Source organism: Patagioenas fasciata, chromosome 1 (genome assembly GCF_037038585.1).
Source record: "Patagioenas fasciata isolate bPatFas1 chromosome 1, bPatFas1.hap1, whole genome shotgun sequence".
In the NCBI taxonomy this organism is placed as follows: domain Eukaryota; kingdom Metazoa; phylum Chordata; class Aves; order Columbiformes; family Columbidae; genus Patagioenas; species Patagioenas fasciata.
In genome coordinates, this window is record NC_092520.1 from 155,585,474 (window position 1) to 155,608,969 (window position 23,496).

Genomic DNA, 23,496 nt, shown 5'->3' on the forward strand with positions numbered 1-23,496 from the left:
AAAGAGAGAACTGTCCATAGAACAGTTACCATCAGCATATCACTTCTAAACTGGTTTGTTAGTGATGCTATGAACACAAATACTGTGAGCAATAAATGTTTAAAAAGGATTTTTATATTTGCTCAGAAACACTTCCAATACTTGATTCAGGTAATGCAATCAGGAGGAGGAAGTTTCTATGAAAAAGATGGGTCAGGAGAGTTCCTGAGGTCAGATCTGCATTTCTATGTATGCCATGAAATAAATCACAGGATCCTTTGCTTTTAAGTGAGGTGTTTGGGAGAACCTTTATTTCTTGGATTGCTGACTTCTCACTAACTTCAGTAATAGTATTAACTCTTCCTTAGCTAAAGGGATGGATATTTAACATTGTTTTAAAACCTTGAATTTGGCTGGTAATAGAGCATTAATTGTCTATTACTTAAATTTGTCTTGGAGATTGAAATTAAATGTATTGACTGTTAAGTTACTAAGTATGTTCCATTAGTTGGAGTAGAACATGAAATACAGTGCAGTTCTTGTTACAAGTTAGTACACTACTGCTGAAAACGCTTTAGTATATGTAATTCCTGGTGAAATCTAAGGAAAATAGCGTAACTGTCATAGATGGATTATTTAAATTTGAAAAGTGCAGTATCGATATTGGTAAGTTTTAATGGAAGTATTAATGGTGAAGCTGAATACATCAGGTGTATATAGTTGGCTTACATAGTCATTCTGTGTATTTAGTGTGTGCTTTTTTAAAGTATATGCTCCTTAGAAAGCAGCATTTTTAAAATAACTTTTCTGATGAAGTTTTTTACTTCTGTGTTTTGTTTTTTGCATAATTCTAATCATCAGCTGCTTCAGCATGTCAACAAAAATCTGTGTTAAGGCACAAAATTTCTAGAACTCATACTGCTTTTGATATTTCTTTTTTATGTATTGCTGTGTGAATAAAATGTAAACTCAATGCCTGTTAATCTTATGTGAAAACCTGTTTAGAAGCTAAACTTCATTACTTTGGCAGAACATTTGATCTTGCCTTGGATATATCCTTTGCTCAGTTTCTATAAAAGTAAGTCATGCTTATGATGCTAAGCCCCAATTATGACATTGAAATTCAGTATTTTTAAACAATACTAGTAATTTTTGGAAGATATACTCATCTTCCTGTTTATCTTCTAATATTATCATGAAGGAGCACAACATTAGCTTTGAGAACTCATGTTTATTATTGTGTGGGGTTTTTTAATTATTGTTAGTTTTTCAGATCATGCACGAAGATCAAAATATGAAACTGGCATAAATTGAAACTGAAACACAGTAGCTGGCGCCTACTGTTCTCCTAGAAGGAAAACAGTCACTTCCTGTGCATTCTTTGGACAACGTGTACTGAAGGATTTTAATACAGATGTTGATTTGGGGGCTCTTACCGTAACTGAAAATGCTTTAATTCAGAACTAGCAACCAAGTGCAGATTGGATGGTGATGACTTTTATTCTTTGCTCAGCTTGTTAGCTTTTGGAGCAATGATCTAATGATGGAAATAGCCAGAATCCTATTACTAAACCTTTGGTTTGTTTTATCCTTGAACTTATTTTTTTTACTCTAATACAAACTTAGTGGCATCAAAGAATTGAAGCATGGTACAGTGTATTTTTGTGTCTCCAAACTTTCTTTCAGAGTTCTATAACTAGATGATCTGACATGTTAAGCTTGAATTCATGTGAAACTACATGAACAGGTGTTTGGTAGGAGATTTTTCTGGTTTGATACTGTCATCTGTTGTCAATCTGCTGATGGTACATTACTGAATTACTGAGACCTCATCTGATTCCTGGTTTAAGTATGATTGTGTTTAATGGATACAGTACTTAATGCATCTCTTCAGAATGAACCTTAGTTTTGTGTCAATGTATACAGTCACTAGATCTGGCTAGGGTTTCTTAGGAATTGGTGATTAAATGGTTTTATTTTTGGTTGTCCCCCCTCTGTAGTGTCTGACAGGCAGGCCCTGGTGCTATAACTAAAGCATGTTAACTTTAATTCCAAATTCAAACAATTCTAAGCAGAGGTAGTTTAGAAAGTGTGTCTGATCATCAACTGTTTCAGTTCATGATCTAGAATATTTACTGCACTAGCATTCATCAATTGAAATAGTAGTTTGGACAGAGAGTCTCTCATTAGAAGTAATAATACCTTTGTCAGCAACAGCTTATTTTGTCTGAACTAGTTGTTGCCATTGCTCTGAGCTGTTGACTAAGAGGCAAGTGCTTTTGGACAAAACTTTTCAACAGGAGTTCATAAGAGTTAAGAGAAGCTGCAAAACTGGTCCCCTCATTCCTGTTTCATCCGTTGCTGATGCAAATAGTGAGTGGTTTCCACTATTTCTTACTCAAATCTTAATTAGATTACAGACTGGGGACAGGGGGAAGTAGTGAGAACAACTGTTTTCAATAATGCATATCTTTGACACATTTCTGAAGTTGGGATTGTAGCACAAGTTTCTAGAAGCTGTAGCTAGGAAACAGTAGGTTCACTATGGTTCTACATAATAACCTGTATGTCAGGTTTGTTTGTTTCAAAAATGCTGATAAAACAACTGAAGCACAGATGTCTCAGTAGTTCAGTTTATTTAGCAGTTTGTTTCTAGAATTGTATTCTCTTGACTGAGACAAAGGACTTTGGATTGCATTTGATTATGATTGGACAAGCTAGGTACTTTTTTACCACTAACAAATAAGACCTGAAAAGTATGCTTATTAAGTGCCTTTTTGTTGGCTTAAGCCAAAATAAGTGTAGAGGTGCTTATAAAAGCTTTTCAGAGTACTTTAAATACTGTATTGGGATAGGCAAAATCCATCATCAGGTTCATCATTCATTTTCTTAACTTGTGTAGACCAAGTATTTGTGTTATCATTAGCAGTTGAGGCGTCTATCAAAGTAGAAAATTGCAAAGTAGATACCCATTTTAAACATACAGAGACATCTACATCTGTCTGCTCTGGTTGTAGAATTTGCTGTTAATTGTCAACTGGAGAGACTCATGCTATCATCAGAACAGATACCTCTTTATGATAAATCTGTGAGGGTCTTGTAGAAACAATGTTATGCTCAAGTTCTTTGAGCAGCCTTTTTTTCAGCTTTTTAAATACTGAAGCTAAGATGGATGTGGTGAGCAAAACTTACAGCAAAGACTAGATGTGGATCCAGAACAGCAATGAAAAGTTGCTACTGATGTCTGGAGCCTCTTCCATAGAGATTTAACTTTCTGTATTCAAGGAAGGTGTAAAGAGAGCTCATACCAAATATTCCCCAAAGCATACAGGGTAGAAAGAAGACAGCTAGGAGAAAATTACTTGTTGCTCCAGGTTATTGAAATTTAGAGGACAGGGAAAAAAGAAAACCTGGTAGTGTGAAAAAGATGTTATTACATGTCTCTTAGCATGAAAGCAAAGATAATCAATAGAAAGGCTTAGCTAATACAGTTGCTCTTGGACATTAAACAAAAAACAAAGAATTTCCAGATATTTTTAAATTCTCTAAGTGAAAAGAAGTTATCCCATACAATAAATCTAGCTCATTTGTTTTTGTTTCATTGTCTGTAGACAACTGTGGTCCACTCAGGCTGCAGTTGGAAAACTACTGGAATGGTCAGAATTTGCTGAACCACTGAGCAATAGCAGCAGTAGTCTCTCTGCTGCAGGCTGAATGAGACAGGTTTACATTAATTTATTTAGTGGACTGAAAGTAAGTAATTTTTTGAGAATCTAAATGAAAACTTGGATCCTGCACAGAATTATTGCAGTTGCCATGGGAAACTGCCTGCTTGCAGTTCAATGAGTTGATTTCTCAGCTTTGACAGGAACTTATTGCTGGTTTTTAACTGAAGAAATCTGTTTCAAAATCATAAGCAGTCCACAAGTTATAACACTTAATCTTTTTCTTTCCCTTTCTGCTCTTTAGACTTAACCCAGCCTTTGAATTATTAGTTACTTCACCATCTTCCACTCTTGTTCTTAGGCTGAATATTGATCAGGGGCAACTGGGTCATTTTTCTGGTGAATCAGAAGATAGAGATAAGAAAATTTGAGACTCAATAACCTTGCTGAGCAGAATATATAGAAAACTTCTCCTTAGGTCTTCTGCATTGTTTACTGAGTATTTATTTTTACACATCAGGTTGAGTGGAAATGTGGATATTATCTTCCTCATCTGCTCTGTATTTCTTAGTTCTGTAATCCCTGAAGCGTCATATGTCAAGAGTTTTTTCCTCTTACAGGAAAAAAAAAAATGGTTTCCTTGTCTAAAGTACTAAACTAGTGGTTCAGTTATCTTTAGGTTTGTATTAAGACAGCTGACGTGAGGGCATGTCTACTGTAGCAATTTAAATCTGAGTCAGCATCAGTACTGGATGCAGATGTTTAACCTTGCTGCTCTACCCAGCAGGAACTGTTTGAGACTGGTGCTTTATTTCAGTTACCATGACCAAATTTCTAGATAAAATTGTATAACGTATAACCAGCTTGTAGGAAGAGATTAATTTATTGTCTGACTACTCCAAAGTGGTTTGAGTACTATAAATTTTAACACATGAAAACTAGAAATAAGTTTTCTGTGAAAAGCCATTAGGCCTGAATCACTGAATTAATTTTAAGGGTGTTTCTCTAAATAATCTCCAAGGACCTGTGAAAGTGCCAATGCAGATTTTGGTTTGCTAAATCAGTTTGTATGTTGGCAAGAATGAAAACTACTGCTTCAAAGTCAGTGCTGCTTTTTAGACCCTCTGACTATTCTATAGGGAGCAAAAGTCAGTTGAACTACAACACCATTTTAAAAGACTGAAATGTTGTGGGATCATTGAACAGAATGCCTCAAGTGCAGAGCTGGTGAATATTTCCATATAGTGAGCTCCATTGTTAAGAAATGTGTTCAGATTTCTTCAACATATTTTACAGAAAAACATTCGAACAGAAGACACCTACAAATCCAGCTTTGAGTTCAGGTAAGCAGTATTTGAATCAGCTCTTTGGCAGTCATTAGGTGAGAATGAGGGTTATAGGATAGAATACATATGGAACCACTCCAGAGGCACACTGAGGAGGATGAAAGCACTCCATCAGGTCATGTGGGGAATCCAGGCTCTCTGCATATAAACCCAGAGAAAGTTTTAATACTGAGAATATTTCAATAGTAAGAAAACTGAGGTAGTACCACTTGAGTTTTCAATGGTAAGCCTGATCTTAGATTTTTGTGCTGGCAAAAGTGAAAAACGACACTTTCTTGTGTTTGAACTCATAGCATTCAATTTTAGTTTTTCTCAAGTCTTTAAAGTAAGCTACTTGAAAAAAAGGGTTATTTCAGGTTCAAGTTCTATGTTTAAGCAACTGATTGGTAGAAGAATAATTCAGGGAATCATAGAATCATTTTGGTTGGGAAAGACCTTTAAGATCGTCAAGTCCAACCATTAATCTAGCACTGTCAAGTCCACCTCTAAACCGTGTCCCTGAGAACCTCTTGTACCACTTCCCGGGGCAGCCTGTTCCAGTGCCTGACAACCCTTTCTGTGAAGAAATTTTTCCTAATATTCAATCTAAACCTCCCCAGCACAACTTCAGGCCATTTCCTCTTGTCCTGTCAAAGGTGAGCTATAAAATTCTGTTTCTGGGATAGAAGATCAGATTTCCTTTTTTTTTTGGTGTTGCTTGAATACAGATGAGATGATAGTGCAGCGTGTCTAAAGAAGGTTAAGGTGCTTCAGGGGCTTCCATTTGCATTCTAGGACTCACTCATGACAGCATGAGAAATGTTGAGTTGAGTGCTTTTCAAGGCTGTTAGTTATACCTACAACTTATGTCCCTGGTCACATATTTTGATGAATATGTAGCCAGTACATAGAGTTACACAGAAGGTGAAAGCAAAATGGTCTACTGGTAGGAACGTAGAAACATAGCACAAATGTGCAGTGGTGGAGATGTGGCAGCCAAAGTTCAGTTGAAGTTGAAACTAGCAAGGAATCTTAAGGGCAGTAGAAGGGGCTAGTGCATTGATAATGGAAGGGAGGCAAGGGAAGGTCTGGACCTTCTACTGTATGGCTCAGAGGACCTCCTGATAAATTATGTAAAAGCTTTTTTCACTCTGTTCTTATTGGTAAGACTTTCCAGGTTCTTCCTCCTATTAAGAAAGTCTTTGGTAATGAAGCACTTTCCAGAGTATAAGAAGATGGAGTTAGGGAATTCCTTAAGTAGACTGGAATATATATCAGTCCATGGGATCAGGTGAGATGCGTCTGAAGCTACTGATGGACCTATCTGGTGTCTTTGTGTGACTGTCCTGTCATATTTGACTCAGGGAATGAATATTCCTGATGAATCTGAGAAAGCAAACATCATGCTCATATTCAAGAATGATGAGAAGGAATGTCTGAGGAGCAGTAGCTGAGTCATCTTAGCCTCAGTCTCTGCGAAGGCGAAGGCTTTTCATCCTAGAACCCATTTGACAAGGACTTTGCTGTAAGTTTGGTATATGGACTGGGTAAGTGGGCTGTAAAGTTGGTGGAGAATTGGCTGGGCTGTGGAACTCAAAGGGTTGTTATGGCAGCATCGCTTCTAAGTGATGGTTGGTTACCAGTGGCATCTATCAAGGGTTGTTATTGGTAGTATTGCTTAACATTTTTATTGGTAACCTAGGCAATGGGATGTTGTCGGTCAGGACACTAGGATGTGTTTACACCAGTAAACATGTACAAGTTGGGGACTAATTTGCTATGTAGGAGCTTTTTGGAAAATGACTTCAGGGTCCTCCTGGACATCAAACTGCAGATGAGTCCACAGCGCACACTTGTGTTATTGAAGGCCAGCACCATACTGGGCTGCATTAACAAGAAAATAGCCAGCAGGTTGAAAGAAAATTTTCCCATATCACTTTCTGAGGCTGTATATGAATATTGTGCCCAGTTCTGGGCTTCCTAGTTGAAGAAAGGCATTGGTGTACCGGGACACGTACAGAGTCAAAAAATTTGGGGGCTATCAGGATTGCTGAGGACAAACAAGGTGATGGTGTCAGAATTGTGGTGGTTTGAGGTTGTTATTGGTTTTTTGTGGGTTTTTTGTTTGTGTGGGGTTTGTTTGTTTTTGCTTTGTGTTGTTTGTTTGGGTTTGGTTCATTTTGTTTTTTTTTTCTCTCTGAAGACAAGATAAAGGGAAGATTTTATTGTTGTCTTTCTGTACCAAGGACAAGATAAAGATAAGTTTGCTTAAAGGTGCACAGTGAAAGTGTAAGAAGCAACAGTTCTAGTTGGAATGTGAGACATTCCAGTTAGGTATAAGAGAAAAATGTTCCAACACAAGCATGATCAAGCTCTGGGAATAGCTTGTGCCTAGAGAGCTTGTGGAATTGTCCATCCTCAGAAGTGTATGGAACTCAGCTGAGCAATGTCCTGAGCAGCCTGATGTGATTTGACCTACTTTGAGCAGTTGTTGGACTAGATAACCTCCAGAGTTCCCTTTCAGCCTTAAATAGTCTGTGATCCCATGAGTCAGTAGACTTGCAAGCTTGTAGAATTAAACTGTCCTTATATTTTTAGATTATTAGTCAGGTCTCAGAAGTGTGGTATTTGAGTTTTCTGTCATTACGGCCAGTGTTTATGACCCATGGATTAGTTATGTAGAAACGTCCTAACATTTTTACTGTTGCAGGAAGTAGAATAAGAGCAGAAGATTTTGGTTGATTTACAATATTCTTAAGCTCAGAATTATTTAAGAAATTATAGAATCATTGGCTTTGAAGAATAAAGGTCTTAGAATTTTTTTTTTCCCAGTTGTTTCTACTGCATTGTTTTTAAGGATTCTCAGTCAGGGTGTTTAGATCTGCAGTGTTAGAGAGGTAACTTCTCGATTAGATGACCGCAGAGTGAAAACGTGACAGCAGTAAACAGTTAAAGTCTGTGTACATACAACATAGGTTAAGCAGTGAAGTTCAGATTAAATTCTTAAAATACAGCCATTTTGAGAATACAAGTAGAATGACAAAGATAGCTAAATGTATTTTTATCTACAGACTTGTTATATGTTGTTTGGTTTTGTGCTGTTTGATTTGGGTTTTTTGTTTTTTTTGTTTGTGGGATTTTGTTTGGTTAGTTTTGTTTGTTTACTTTTTAAGTCATTCCAGAGATGGATGAACCTGGAAAAAGTTATACTGGAGAGTGATTGGAGGGGTGTGTAAGCTGACTCAGACATTGAGATAAGGCAGGAGAGTGTTAGGAAATTAATACACAAGTTCTTCCATGCCTCCTGCTTCCCCACCATGGAAGTGCAAGATTGTCTGCTAAACCCTGTTAAAGTATATGGCTAATTTTTTTCCAAGGTATGGTTTGTCCAAGCTTGCTCTCCCTCCAGAAGACTAAGTGTTTTCAAACCTTAAGTTATCTACGTTCCACTTAAAAACATAAAACTCACTCTTTCAGGCAATGATTTAGGTGTGAAAACTAAAAATTAGATTGGTATCCACTGAATGAAATATTTTCTTCCAATATAGTTGCTGTTGTGTCAAACTGTGTCTTCAGGTTGTATCCAACAGCATAAGTTAGTTTACTTCTGCCAGTTTCACTTTACAGAGTAAAAATTAAATTGGGACACCTGACCATGGTATCTGCAATCTCTGCATTCTGAAGATCAAAGTGTAAGAAAGATTTTTACATTTCAGTTATACCTTGATCATTGCTATTGACTGTATCAAAACTTGCCTAGATAGCTATGAAGAATTTCTTTTTTCTTTTTTTTTTAAATACGTCTTGTGAGGATGAACATAGAAACCAGGTGCTACACTGAATTTCACCTGTTTGTTTTCAAGTGCTTCTTCTGGCATAAAATCCCAGGAGGATTTTTTTCTTTTTTTTTTGTTACATCTTGCACTTTGAAGTGAAGAATGTTGCTAACATTGCATAAAGGAATATTACACATGTGCTCCTTCTGATATAATGGCCATGCACTGTGATGTGATGAAGAAACAAAAGGTACAAGACCTAAAGTTTACTTTTCTCTTTCATCTACACATATTGTTTCTACACCTGAGGAATATAAATGCTCAAGACCTGGGATGCTCCTGCTTTCTGCAAGTTGAATCTTAACATCTTTTGCTTTAGATCTGTGCAATGAGGTTGGTTGGAAATACTTCTGATGAACTATCTCACTTAATTACTTTGTTGGATTTTTAAAAACAAATATGACCAGTATGAACAAAAGTCTGTGGGGAAGTCATGAAGTGTTGTGTAGAAGTAGTGTCCTCAATATGCCATAAGATGTTCCAAATATCTCATCCATAGGACTTGAACTTTTCTTTATAGACAAAGGATTTTTCATTCTTCCTCATTCCCATTCAGACAACATCAATGAAGTTATTGATATATTTAAAATGTCAGAGTTAACTAACACTCCATAAGAATGGCCAACCTTTGTATGTGAAGAGATGGAAGTAATGCAAGAGACTGTGCAGACAGTTCAACTTTTTCCAGACTAATTGAGACAGGAATGACCTGGAGTGCTTCCTTGCACTCTTAAAGGCATCTGACTGCATGGAATCTAGTTTCCTTCATTAAAACTGGAATGAAAGGAGTGCATTAAATGAGGAGATAAAGTTATTTCTGTATGACAGGATAAGTACAGATGGGGTATGGAGTTGTTTCTAAATATGAAAGAGCATTTTAATGCCACCAGTATTACAGATACTGCTCTACTAATACAGTTAACCTATGCAATAGGATTTAATGAGGTCACAATTTTCAGTTTCTATTTCTGTGGTAGAACTGCAGTGTAAATCCCAGCCACTTATTTCTGGTGTGTTCAGATGCCAAGTGGTGAATCAGATGAAGGAACAGATTCAGCTGGGAAGAAAACGATTGAGTTAATTCTCAGACTGATTAGCTCATCATTCAGCCACTAGTTCTGATGCAGGGGTGGGAAGGATCAGACTGTGGCTAGGAGTAATGATACTGCAACTGCTACACAGGAGAAAATCAGTTCTAAACTGAAGGGTGAGCTGTGACATCAGTAGCATGGCAGTAATGTTCTGGAGCAATATTGTTGTCAAACCACTGTGCCCAGGTGAATAGCTGCCTCAGATTTGGTTTTGGTTGGTGTGCCACTGCCAAGTAAGCCTGTGTTTGAAGCACATGGATTATGCTGTAGGGATGCTAGAGTGGCACTAGATGAGTTGTTTTAGCACATTTGGGTTAATGCGTGTGAAACTGGCAGAAACTGGGAAAGGAGGGAGTTAGCAGGTAAAGCAAGACAAAGGGAGACATGGAATACAGTCTGTGTAACAGACCCTACAGAAAAGGTGGGGGCTGTTCGCCGGACAGTGTTGGTTTGGTGCGGTTAAATAATCTGCCTGGAAAATAATGAACTTTAGAACTTATAATTTATGACTAAACTTGTTAATTCAACATTTTCAATGAGCTGAGGTCATAATGTGTATTAAGGACAAAGTCGGTGACATCTGATTTGTTCTGCTAAGTAGAGCTGCAAAAGAATAAGGAATTAAATTTGGCAGAATTGATTCAAGCTGTTAAAGTGCTGATCCTTTTAGACTGTTCTGAGACATCCAGCAGGTGTAGAAGGAGGGCAGCTTGGCTGTCAGGGAACTCTTCTCTGAGCTCGGATACAAAGAGGAGGGACGTGAAAAGTGAAGGTAAGGGTGGGTACCCAGGAAGAATATAGGCCCTTTCCCAGGGTATAACTAAAAAAGCCAAAGATTGATTTGAGTTAAACTGGAAAAGGACATGAGACACGACCAGAGTTTTTGTGTAGGTACATTGCCAAGAAAAGGTGGAGCAAGGAAAATGTGTGTGATGGAGAGTAGTGGAAGAATTAAGTTCAAGGGTAACTAATTTTGACAGTACTCACTTAAGACATTAGTTAGAACACATCTTATGGATTGAATTGCTCGATTACAGAAAGTGGAAGATAGCTGCTTTCAGAGGATGCTATAATGAACCCTACTATTAGTTATTTTAAAAGCAGAGAAAACTCCTGAAAGTATTTAGAACTGAGCTTCCAAGTTTTTCTTTTCTTGTCCTTCAGTGATAAGCTGATAGCCAGCTTTCAACTGAAGCTGATACTTGAAGTCCTTCTAAGCGAATATTCTGCTATTATCTGTGTATAAGTAGAAGAGGTGATTGTCTTTACTTTTGAAATGGCAAATTCTTTTCTGAGGCTTTGCACAAACACTTGCACAATTGTTAGTGAATTTGTAGGTCCACTCTAGAAAGTGAAAATAAATAATCTTCTATCAGGAGAGATGTGGCCTTTGACTGAAGGTATATTTTATTGTGAAGTTGAGATGATTCTTTGATTCTGACTTAATTACATCTCCTTCAACATACTTTCGTAACTATTAACCTTGTTTCTGCTCTGTTAGGTTCCAGAAGATGACAAAAGTCCCATAAAAGTCCTGGGAGAATCATTCTATCACTTTTTGTCTAATATACATAAAATTGTGTGTGGGTGTGAAGGAAAGGTCATGCTCCTCTTTGGCAGTTTGTGCAGGTTCTGACCATATGCCTGTGTGGAGTATGGCCTTTTTTAAAGGAAACCTTTAGCAGCTATTTAGTAGAGTCTTGGTTTCAGCCTGCCAAAATATTGGTTACTTTGCTGTCTCAGAGGTCTGTGTTGAGAATCATCACCTGATAGGATTACTGATTGCCAAGTTCCTAACATGCAGTATGATGTCTTAGACTGATATGATTCAAAAATACAGTAATTTCTAAAAACTTTATGTAGAGAACTCCTTTTTTTTAATTTCTGCTGTTTCCTGCCTCGATCTGTTGCAGAGCTTGAGAGACTGCTTTGTGTCATTCTGTGATTCTGTTGTCATAATTAGCCACACTTTCACCAGAGCTGCCTTATTTATTTATTTATGAGAGGGGGCTCAAATCTTGACCTCATGCTTAGATTTTTCCTTTATAATATGAAGATGTGAATTGGCATTTGGAGCTTGTTGCTATAGCTACAATATATAATTTCTTTGCTAATGTGAACCTTTGAGTTCTCTAGTCCATTCTCTAGTCATTCATTTTTTTAGATGCCACCATATAGAGAAGATGCATTTCCTATACAAAATGAGCTCTGTCATGGCTGACCAGTCTGTTAAAAATGAGAACTCAGCTGTTCATGTAAGTCAACATCTCTCCTTGGCTTAGCTGAATGGAATGTTGCAAGTGGAAGAGCAAGAGAAACCAACTTGGAGTGCTCATGCAGTGAAGACAAAAATCAACACCCACAATATTGTATATCCTAATCTTAAAGGAGAACAGTAGCTTGTTTAGATGATTGTTGACAACCTTAGCTAGATATTAGATGTGTTTCACATCACTGTCTAGCCAAGTAAAGGGTTTATTGTTGCAGCTGTGATAACTACTGTGTTTGACACAAGTGTACTACCAATTTGGATGATGACAATTCAAGCAGTTTTCTGACTTTCCCATTTTATATGTGATTTTATATGCAACATGTATCCTGAAGACTTCATCTGCACCAGCTGCCATTTATGTGCTTAATTAAGATTGAACATTTTATATATTTAAATCTATGAAGAGCCCTGCAAGTTTTCTGACATACTTGTGTTAGAGACTGCATTTAAAGCAGATGCTTGTGCTAGGATTTGGTCCCTGTATATGAAATGGATTGATTTGTCTTTATACTTCTGTGTTTCTTGGGTGGGGAGCAGGAAAGACCAAATGAAGCTTTATAATATTCTGTGGTCTGTTTTACAGTGGCTTTTCACACCCATGAAACAACTGGATATTTAGCTCTGTTTATTGCAGAACCTAGGAGTACTTGCTTATTTTTGCAACTCATTGGATATCTTTGTTCTATTAATTTGGACTAAAAGGTTCTGATGTTTGACTTTGAATGCTGTTGATATATTTTCTTAGTGCTAGTATTCAAATCCAAGTAGTCTATGTTTGGGACATCTTGTTTACAGACTTTTTGCCAGATACTCCCCCATAAACAAGCTTTCATCCTCTTTAAGGGAAACTTTGCAAACTTGGTGTTTGTGTTGTGTTTTTTTTCCCTTTCAAAGGTTCATTGTCCAGCAGGAATTTATTCCACAACCACCTTAGGAAAGAACAAAGGGATCTGTGGTGTATTTTTTAAAATGAAGGAGAAAAAAAAAAAAAAGGCAAACCTATAGTGTAAGTCAATAAGCCAAATAGTATTTATAAGCTTAAGGAAGGGAAAGCTTTGCTGGACTGTCCTAATCTTATGATGTGATGATTCTAAATTTCTTTTTGAGTGTGGACTTTGTAGCTGTGGTGTGTGCTATCCCAGCAGTTAGCTCTCTTGTTGTTCTCCTCTGCCCCCTTATTTACTATGTGTTAGCATGCATCAGACATCACAGGAGTTTTTAGAACCTGTTTTGGGATAGTGATTGTGTAGCTTTTAGATGGTTGGCTTCCTGAACTTATGCATCCCAATCCTTATGTAACTGCATACATCATGTGCTATTTAAATGCCGCTTGTTTTTAAATTGATGGGAAGTGGCAAGGTGCGAATAAGAATATGGGTAGAGCTAAACTTGGTAGATGAGCTAAGTACATGCTGCTTCCTTATGCACTTTTCCAACCAGTGTGGCTATTTGTGTGCTGTTAGTGTACTGTGATCTGGATTTTTTTTAATTGGAACACAGTTGTTAACATATCCCCACCAACATTTTGTACTGAAATTCAGCAAAAGAGAAGTTACATTACGATACTGTTTACCAGTAAAGTTGTTGCAGGTGAAGAGTTAGACCTTCAGTTAATCATATTGGAATTTTGTTATAAACTATTATACAGTGTTGAAAGTCCACATAGCTAAAGCGGTGGTGTAGTTTGTTTAGAAGTACAGTTTGTTGCTGTTCTGAAAATCATAGATAAAAGGAAAACCATCTTTTTCTTGATGTCCAAAATGCTTCAGAAGCCATGGTCATATTTTAGGGTCAGCAACAGCAGTTTTTCTGGTTGTGCTACTTGCAACTACTTCATGCTATTTTGAAGGCAGAACCTTCAATAGTGTGAGCATCAGGTCCTGACCTCTGAGACCACAGAGTGTAGAGTATTTTAGTTAAACACTTGAAGTTAAACACTTGTGTTGCTTTGACTTTCAGCAGAGCGTATTATGAGAAGAATTGAATATTGTATTGATAGCAGAGGGCATCTTATTTGGCCGGTAGTATCAAACTCTGATAATATAGAACATCAAATGCAGGGTAAGATTCCTTCTGACAGTCTCCCCTTCCATTCTTAGAAGGGAGGTGAAATCTGGAAGATTTCAAGCTCTCTATTCTGTGAACTTTCTATAGAGATTTGGGGCAGGAGTGAGGGAACTGCAGGGGCTCTGTAGAAAAGTAGTATTTAGTGCTGTGGCTGAATTTCTTGTGATAGTTTTTCTCTGGAGATGGCAGGACTTGAGGTATGATGCTGAATTTAGCAACTCCCTAAAACACAAATATTACTTGCGCACACGAACAAGAAGTCACTTACCACACAGCTTGTCAGTATTTGGTTTCCAGTAACTTCTTGTCATTACTGGAGTGCTGCAAATCAGTTTATCCTTAGTTGCACAACCCAAGGTAAAGAAACAAAGCTGATTAGGCACTCAGTAAATTAAATTTTGTTTACGCCCTAAGAGATGTCTCAATCCACCAGTACGAGTGGCATTACAATACAGCTTCCTGTGTCCTGATTTGGTTGTCTTCAGACTGTTTTCTATCATGTAGAACTGGCAGGTGCTGTTTATAAAATGGAATGGACAGTATCATAATTGGTTTTTAAATTATGTGTGGTCTGTACTAACTTGCTTATTAGTTACATTGCTGACTTATTTCTACGCATCTGGTTTCTGGTGTGTAAAACTTCAATATGTGTAGAAGCAAGTGAAGTACTTAGCTAGATAACTAGGATCCCAGTTGGAAGGAGAACCAAAATGAGACAGTGTGTTTTTTACAAGCTCTAATGATTTTTTTAAATTTTTTTTTCTTAATCACATGAGTTATCTAATGCACTTGGGTACTCACTATACTTAAGATGCAGTGTGGAAGAAGGGACCAGAGTTGTCCTTGTCTTAAATGCATAGCATGAGGGAAAGGAAATTAAGCAACTTAACTTTCATTTTTCTTGGGCAATGACTTAAATATTTGAATGGAACATGCTGAAGAATGTATGAAAGTGTTGGATTTTTTTCAAGCTCTTCTTGATGTGTTAGCTCTAAAATTTTGCTTATTAGATTGTGTTTACATTGAAGGGTGAAGATGTCAACCGGACACTTGAAGGTGGGAGGAAGCCTCTTCACTATGCAGCAGACTGTGGACAGCTTGAGATTCTGGAATTTCTGCTATTGAAAGGAGCTGATATTAATGTATGTACATCAATTTGCAAACAGATGTTAGGGTATCAGGATATTACCCACACACACGCATAAGGGGATAGGTGTAAGTGCCTAAATGGTTACTGAAGGACTTCAATCAAACTAAACAAGTTGATGCATTTAAAGATATTTGAGATGTGGTCTCCTAGAGTTTAGAAGCTTAAAATTATGTTTTTTAAATATTTTATTCTTTTTGGACACACTAGGAAAAGTTGTTTTAGCTATAAAAATTTAAATTTAGTTTGACTACAATTAGAAAAATAAATCTAGTAATAGCATATAAAGAAAGCTTCAGTGAAATACATATTACATTTATTGGAAGGGACTTCAGAAGACAGTGCAATGCGTCCTTGGCCAGGGCAGGATCAACTCTCTTTAAATTGGTCTGCTTCCCTATTTTGGAGACATTCTTACTTTTACGAACAGTCATTTTGGTGTAACTTGACATGTATGGATTTTTGTCATGGACTGTATTTGCAGTTCAAAACAATGTAGTTCTCTATAAAGTGAAGTTTCTAAATATTTTAACCATATACCCCAAACACTGTGCTTTAGAGTACTTGTTTTGAAGTTAATGTTCAATACATCTTAGCATTAGTGCTTAACAAAATGGCTTGGATTTTTTTTTGCCTTGGTGTCTGGAAAGATTATCTCTTCCTTAGGTGTTCTCCTAACTGGAGGTGGGGGGGGAAGAAATGGAAGAAAAAATAAGAACATTTAATTTGTTCCATTTTTGTTCTTTGTGGGACTATAGTTTAGAGAGAAGACAGCCCAAACGATCTTTCAGCCGAAAATGGTTTCTGAAGTCTGGCTGGATGAGAAATGGGAGAATTAGGAGTAATGTTTTTAAAATGGGCAGAATTTGTCAGCTAAACCCCCAAATTTCTATCATTGCCTTGAAAAAACAGCCAAACTTTGGATAGCTTAAAGTCTCATGAAATAAATATCTTGTTGTTACCTGATTGTTTTGCAAACAATAAGTTTTCTTTTTAGAAAGGAAAGTAAAAAAATTCTGAGGGAATGCATTTGTGGATAATATTCCTAAATTCTTAACTTCACTCTACTGTTGATAAAAGAGAATTTAAAAATTAAGTGAAACCTTTTCACGCTGTGTATAATTGTGCTTCAAATAACTGTGTCTCAATTTACAGGCTCCAGACAAACATAATATCACACCACTCCTATCTGCAGTGTATGAGGGCCATGTTTCCTGTGTGAAATTGCTTCTGTCAAAGGTGAGATACAAATGTTTAGAACAAGTTATCGATTAGCATGTTTGGTTTTTTTCAATAAGACTATGGATGCTCCAGATAAATTCAGAACATCAAACAAATGCTGTTCAGGGAGAGTACTCTGATTATGGTAAAGATAGTTGAAGAAGACAGTTCCAGGACTTTTTGCGATGTAGCAAAAGTAATAGTGGCCAGTAAGAGTACTGTGAGCTCCAGCCAGAGAGTATTAAGGGCAAATCAGGGCTGAAAAATGCACTCCTTCAGCAGACAGGGAGGAGTGGGATTTAGCTTTGGCAGCTGTTTAAGTGTTTCATGCAATGGAATCTCCACTGTGAAGTTGCTTATAGGTGTGGTTTCCCTCTTATTTTGCCAGATGACTGAAAACCCATCTGGGTTGGCAGGGTGAGGGGAAGGAAAAGTAGGAAGAGAAGCTTTCTCTGTTAAAGAGCTTGTAAATTTTGTCTTGGGGAGAATAAGCTTTATCTGTTTCTCGTCTCCCTTTGATTCGTATTACTAAGGTGATGCATTTTACAAAGCAATAGTTAATTCAAGCGGTGTTTTGTCTCCATTCATATGTGCTCCTTCTTTTTGCACCTCATTTACTTTGAAAAGAGGAGGTTAACAGTGCATTTTCAGTAAATGAACCTGCTTGAATCATTTGGCCAAAGGATTTCATACTGTGTAATGTTTTCATATGCCACTTCCAAGGTAAAATGGTTTTCCTTAACTGCCTTAATGCTGCATGAATTTCACTCTTCTTCACTTCTCTGATCCTGTCTAACATTAGTTATGCCTTTCTGTGACAAAATGTTGTGATTTTTAATTTAGGATTCAAATGGTGCATCCAACTTGCTTAAATTTGTTGCAAGGGCTGATCCTTCATTTAGAATTGTTATATATGTGTTAGGAAAAAAGCTACCTTTTATTCTGTGTTGTATTTCTTTCCATTTCTGTTTTGGAGTGTTTTGCATTCTAAATAGGTTGCTCAAATAATAAATAAGATTCCTCAAAACTTGAGTTCACACATGAATTGTCTGGCAACTAGTAAGGGTTGTGCATTCATTGCAGTCTCTGTCAGAGAAGGCATTACGTTCACTCCCAAACCAGCTGTTTTTCACAGAGCTTGAGAGAATGAATTGACCTCTATACTTGGTACAACTTGAATGGCATTGGTTAAGTTCAACAGTCATAAAGACAATGTGTAGAATGTTACAAGAAAGTGAACTTGGCCCAAGAGATGAGGCTAGAAAAATATTACTGCAACAGGATAGTTTTGGAAAGCCTGTTTCAGATTTCTTCATGGAGAGCTAAATGTTGTACCACATCTGCTTGCTTCCATTCACACAGGCTAGCTGATGAAACATTTATGACCTGGAACTCTGCGCATCAGCTCGCTCTATTTGAGGCATATCTTATGTTAAGAGGTTGTTCTTTCTCTTAATACAGTTATCTTATGAGTTTAGTTTGAACATCTGTTTGTTACACCTTGTTTCTCACATAGTCTGATTTCATACATTCGTTAATAGCAGATATGTGGGAGATCAGGTAGTTAAACCTTTAATCAAAGTTCTAAAAATGACTCAGTGTTCAACTTTGACTGTTCCATGGTCTTCCTCCTTACTTATGGAATGGGGTGTTTTTTATTGTTACTCCAAATGCAGGACAAGTATTCAGTGTGTCATGTTAGTGTAATTAAGTAGTGAAACTGCAAGTGATGGACCAATATATTTAAGATTTTTCTTCAAAGCTGTTCTGTGTTGCTTTTGTGAATACTAAACATCTACTTACTGCTGAGAAGTTTCATGTTTTTACATACACCTACTCTCAGCTGCCTTCATTTACTCTGTTAGTTGATCTCTTGCATATATGGCCCCTGTCATAGAATATCCCTTAAGCTGTTGAACTAGAATTCAATAACCTCTTCAACATTTTTAATCAGGAAAACAAAAATAATGAATATTCTTTTGTACTTTCACTATTTTTGAGATCTGATAAACACGGTGATGAATATCTCCTTAGTGTGTTTGCATTGCACAAGAATTCCAAGAAATGTTTTGGACATTTATAGGACATAAAATGCAAAAAATATACCTTAATAAAAGTATCAAATATACAGAAGGTTAGCTTAGTCAAAGTGACTTTTGTGAACTCTTACTGTCAAAGATTCAGTCATCTGATGGAAGTAAGCTGGTTACTTTCTAGTGTAGTGTGACTGCAGAGCATTCTTTAAACAATCTTCCACTAAAAGCAGTAAAGGCATTAGAAGCATTTGAGCATAATTCACTGTCAGAGGATAATAAATACATTATAAATAGTAGAGACACTGAATCAAGATTCTAAGATCTTAAACTGACTAGAATGATTAGGGTGACTACTTGATCTTAAGCTAAAGTAGCCTGGGCTGCTACAGCACTGTGCTTTCTGTTGTTGAAACTGGTACAGTTGCACAGTGAAACACAGCCAAGCTACTTCTAAGCTGATGTTAGAAACAGTTTACACCCGTAAGAGCTTAACTTGAAAAGTACTGGGGGGTCTATGGTGGCTCTTATCAGTTCAACCTCTACAAAAAAAATTTAATGTTCATGTTACATGATTAATTTGATTTCCCGTAGATCGGGGTGTCAAACTCATCTTCACCGGGGAACACATCAGGCTCGCAGTTGCCTTCAAAGAGCCAAATATAATTTTAGGGCTGTAAAAATGTAACCACTCCTATATTTATAGAGTCCTAAAATTACATTGCCTTTGAGGGCAACTGTGAGACTGATGTGGCCCATGGTGAAAATGAGTTTGACACCCCTGCTGTAGATGATACTAAGAGTTGAAGCCGTGACACCAACTGTTGTCCCTTAAAAACCAGCAATTTATTTTATGGAATTTCAGGTAACTTCCAACAAGGCTTTTGTATGATAAAGCACAGTTGTCACTCTTGTTATTCCTCAGAAAGGACTGTTTTGGGGTTCTTAGCTAATGCTTATGCATGGAAGTTTAATGCTGCTGTGACACTGTGTCTAAAATACAAATTAGATTTTAGAATAGTGATGGCTGGTGGTTTCCCTGGGAATCACTGGCAGCTTGTATACAGCTGAACTGATAGAATCTTAGAATCATTGAGGTTGGATGAAGTCGAACCATAAACCTAACACTGCCGTGTCCACCACTAAACCATGTCCCTAAGTGCTACATCTACACATCTTTTAAATACCTGCAGGGATAGTGATTCAACCACTCCATGGGCAGCATGTTTCAGTGCTTGTGAACCCTTTCAGTGAAAAAAAAAATTTCCTAATATCCTATCTGTACTTCCCCTGGTACAACTTGTGGCTGTGTCTTCTTGTCCTGTTACTTTTTACCTGGGAAACAAGACTGACACTCACCTTGCTTCTTTCAGGTAATTGTAGAGAGCAATAAGTTCTCCTGTCAGACTCTTTTTTTTTCCAGACTAAACATACGGCTTGTTCTCCAGACCCTTCACCAGCCTCATTGCCCTTCTTTGGATGTGCTTCAGTAGAACCCAGATTCTCTGTTTTACTGCTCTCCTAGTCTCTCTGTTGTTCCTTGGTAAATGGCAGATGGTGTTTGCTTGTTGCCATGTACTAAATGCTTGCTCAGCTGTCTCTGTTGTGGCAGTTTTTTTGTAGGGGATGGATGAATTTCAGATGAAACTTGAGAGTAACAGGTGGGAAGGATGAATCTGAAGTCCCTTTAGCTAGCCCTGTAGTGTCCCTTATACTGGCCTTATACTATTAGTTGCAAAGACAAAGTGGTCTCTTTCTCTCCATTGCCATACTTCGTGTTTATTTTTGCAGAACTGTGGGGAAAATATTTTTGCAAACCTATTTGTTGTCATCATTTTGAAAGCCTGGTTCAATTTTATTAGTTTTGATAAGCTAAAGAAGCACCAGCTATTGTCATTGGACAACAAGTACCTGGGATATTGTCATATCTGAAAGATTAATGCATCCTTACAACTTCTTTGTTGAGAAAAAAAAATATTCAAGGTTAAAGGTTAACTAGCCCTTGCATAACTTTTACTACAGCTGTATTTCTTTTTTTTGTTTGTTTGCTTGCATGCAAGTCTTTATTCCTTAATTGTGCCGGGTAAAATGTATGGTAGTTGAAATATAGCTAGAAGTATATGTTGGGAGGCCTCTATTTGAAAGTACCTGATCACAAGAAATAATGTTGTTTGGATACACAGTTTCATTGTGTCCTGGATTAACCAGAGTTACCAGTACAACCACAACAGCTGCTTAGTCGCTCCCCTTCATCTCCCACCAAATGGGGGAGAGAATCAAAAGGGAAGGGAAAAACTTGGATTAAGATAAACAGAGTTTAAGAAAATAACAAAATAGTAGTACACTACTACTAAATATATATATATACACACACATAAATATATATATATATATAAGAAATAGAATATAAAATAAAAGATACTCAATGCAATTCCTTGTGAACTCTGTCCACACTGAGCAGCCAGTCCTAGGCAACAGCACCTGGTCTCAACAGCTGATCCTGAAGAGAGAGAAAAGGAACAAAAGAAAAGGGAAAAGGCAGAAAGGCCCAGAGACCTCTGCAAAATGGCAGGATGGCAAAAAGCTGAACTAATGAAAGTCCCGAACAGAACTCCCCTGAACAGGTCTCCAAGAGCAAAGAGATGAGAAAAGAACACGAGAGACTGAGAGAGACTGGAAGATCATAACTCTCCTTAAATATGAAGCATGATGCTAATGGGATGGAATACTCTTATTGATCAGTCTGGATGTCAGTCAAGGTCTACCCCATCTCTGCCCCCCTTCCTTGGGGGCAGAGCTCACAAAATGACCTTGGCTTTCAGACCAGAACAGTTGAAAACATTAACTCTGTCTGGGGGGTGTTCGCTCTTCTCAGATTGAGTCCAAATAATCACTGTGCTAGCTATGAAAAAGAAAGGTTTCTAACTGCACGAAGAAAATTAACTCATCTTCAGTCAAATCAGCACAAATTTCCTGGAAGAAGTATTTGTAATTAACTATATGCATTTGCTAAGAAAATAAAGCTTCCTATTGCTTCATTTTAGCAATGAAAATAAAAATGCTAAAAGTCCTTATGAAGAAATAGGCTGGGCAAAATCTGAATACCAATTTGGGTTAATAACAATGGTTTTGACCTTTGTATGGAAAGTGACATTCAGCTACAATTGTAGGTGGGGTGAGACTTTAAGGAGGCGAGAAGTGAAGTGAAATAGATGCTTGAAAAAGGAGCTGTAGCTGCATGCTCAATTGAGAAGAGGTTTCACTGGATGAAGAAAGTCTAGAATATTATGCCTGCCAAAACAGTATACTCTGCTGCTACATCTCTTGTGCGGTTTCAGGGAACTGGAACTGACTACTTCTGCATAAGTTTAGATTTCATAGATATTTCCTGCCTTTCCTTCCCACCACCCCCCTAAGAATGCATTAACTTCTGTCTTGGCACAGCCATGGCTCCAAATGATGATATAGTTAACATTTACTGCCTGGTGATCCTGTGGCATTTGGCTACATATTAAAACTGCAGCAATACAAAAACTGCAGGAGAGCTTCTTCCTTTATCTTGTGTGTTATACCACTTATTCTGGCATTTCAAATTGCTGTCTCTGGAGGGTATTAAGAGCTCCCTAAACCAAGTCATTTAGCTCTTAAGTTTCTTCTTGCAATCCTGCAAGCATTGAAAGTGTGACCTTCTGTGAAAGACAGGTAATCCCATAATGTTTGGTTTGTCTTTGGAAAGTACATACATCAAAAATGGTGAATTAAGGACTCTGAAGAATCATTTGATGGAATTTCATGGTGGGTTTTACAGGAAGTATTTGAAATGTGGTTTTAATATTCATTAGTGGTTGCAAATAAGTACTCTAGAGGTTTAAGCAGTAATTTTGCAGCTTCAGAAAGCAAATAGCTCTATGCTGCTTTTACTTTTCGGTCAATCCTTTGTTCAGGTTTAGCTTTTTTTTTTTCCCCCGGATTTTGATGTATTGCAATGGTTACATGGATTTAAGTCCCCACTATTTTGTTTTTATTTTTTTTCTATTCATGAAGCATAACAAAAAAAAAAAATTGTTGAATTATGGTTTTATGATTAAAGTACTTTGAACTGTTGCTTCACATTACCATAACTTATCTTGGTATTGAAGTTCAGACATTTCTTCCAATATGAAAAGATAACTGAGTGTTGGTTATAGCTATTTTGCATAAGTAAAACTACTTCCGTTGTTTATAACAAAATGAAATGGTTATATGACTTTGCTCTGTAATTGCAGTGCATAAATAGGATTACTGATAAACACCTAACATGACTTAAGGGTAGGTATATTCTACTCTTCCAAAGGTAGTTTCTCAGAAGGGCCTTTTTCATACACTTTATTCTGAAGTCAGTTTTTCAGTGAGGACTTCATGATGCCTTGTTCAAACGTTTTAATTTTGAAATCAGCAATGCTTGGTTTGATTCATTACGCTATAAGAAACTTAGGTGTGATTTGAAAACTTCAAAAGTTGAGTCCACAAATGGTTGTTTTCAAGCACTGCTGTTGTGTTAATTGTAGTGATCAGCCATAATAAATTACTATAAGGATTTTTTGACAGATTGGAGTCATTACATAGTTTTTATCTTGGCACAGCTGTGGTCATATCTGATGGTTCAGGCCTGACTAAAAGAAAACATTGATAAAGTGGTAAATTAAACTTAAAGATCAAAACCAGAGTTTTTGTTGGCATGTTCAATATTCAAATAGTGTCACTCCTTCCAAACCTATAGAGATTAAAGTTCCAATGTTGTCCTGCAAGAAGCAGGGAGTTGGACAATCCTTATGGGTGCTTTCCAACTTCAGATATTCTATGGTCCTGTAAAATTACCCA

General features: G+C 37.1%; 1 protein-coding gene across 1 annotated transcript in view; it reads left to right on the forward strand.

Moving 5' to 3' along the window:
- The window catches only part of MTPN (myotrophin), a 40,926-nt gene that overhangs the window by 8,662 nt on the left and 8,768 nt on the right, over positions 1-23,496 (forward strand). Inside the window, exons 2-3 of the mRNA XM_065839725.2 lie at positions 15,264-15,377; positions 16,538-16,621. Of these exons, the coding sequence (XP_065695797.1) occupies positions 15,264-15,377; positions 16,538-16,621 (198 nt within the window). The remainder of the gene's footprint in view (positions 1-15,263; positions 15,378-16,537; positions 16,622-23,496) is intronic.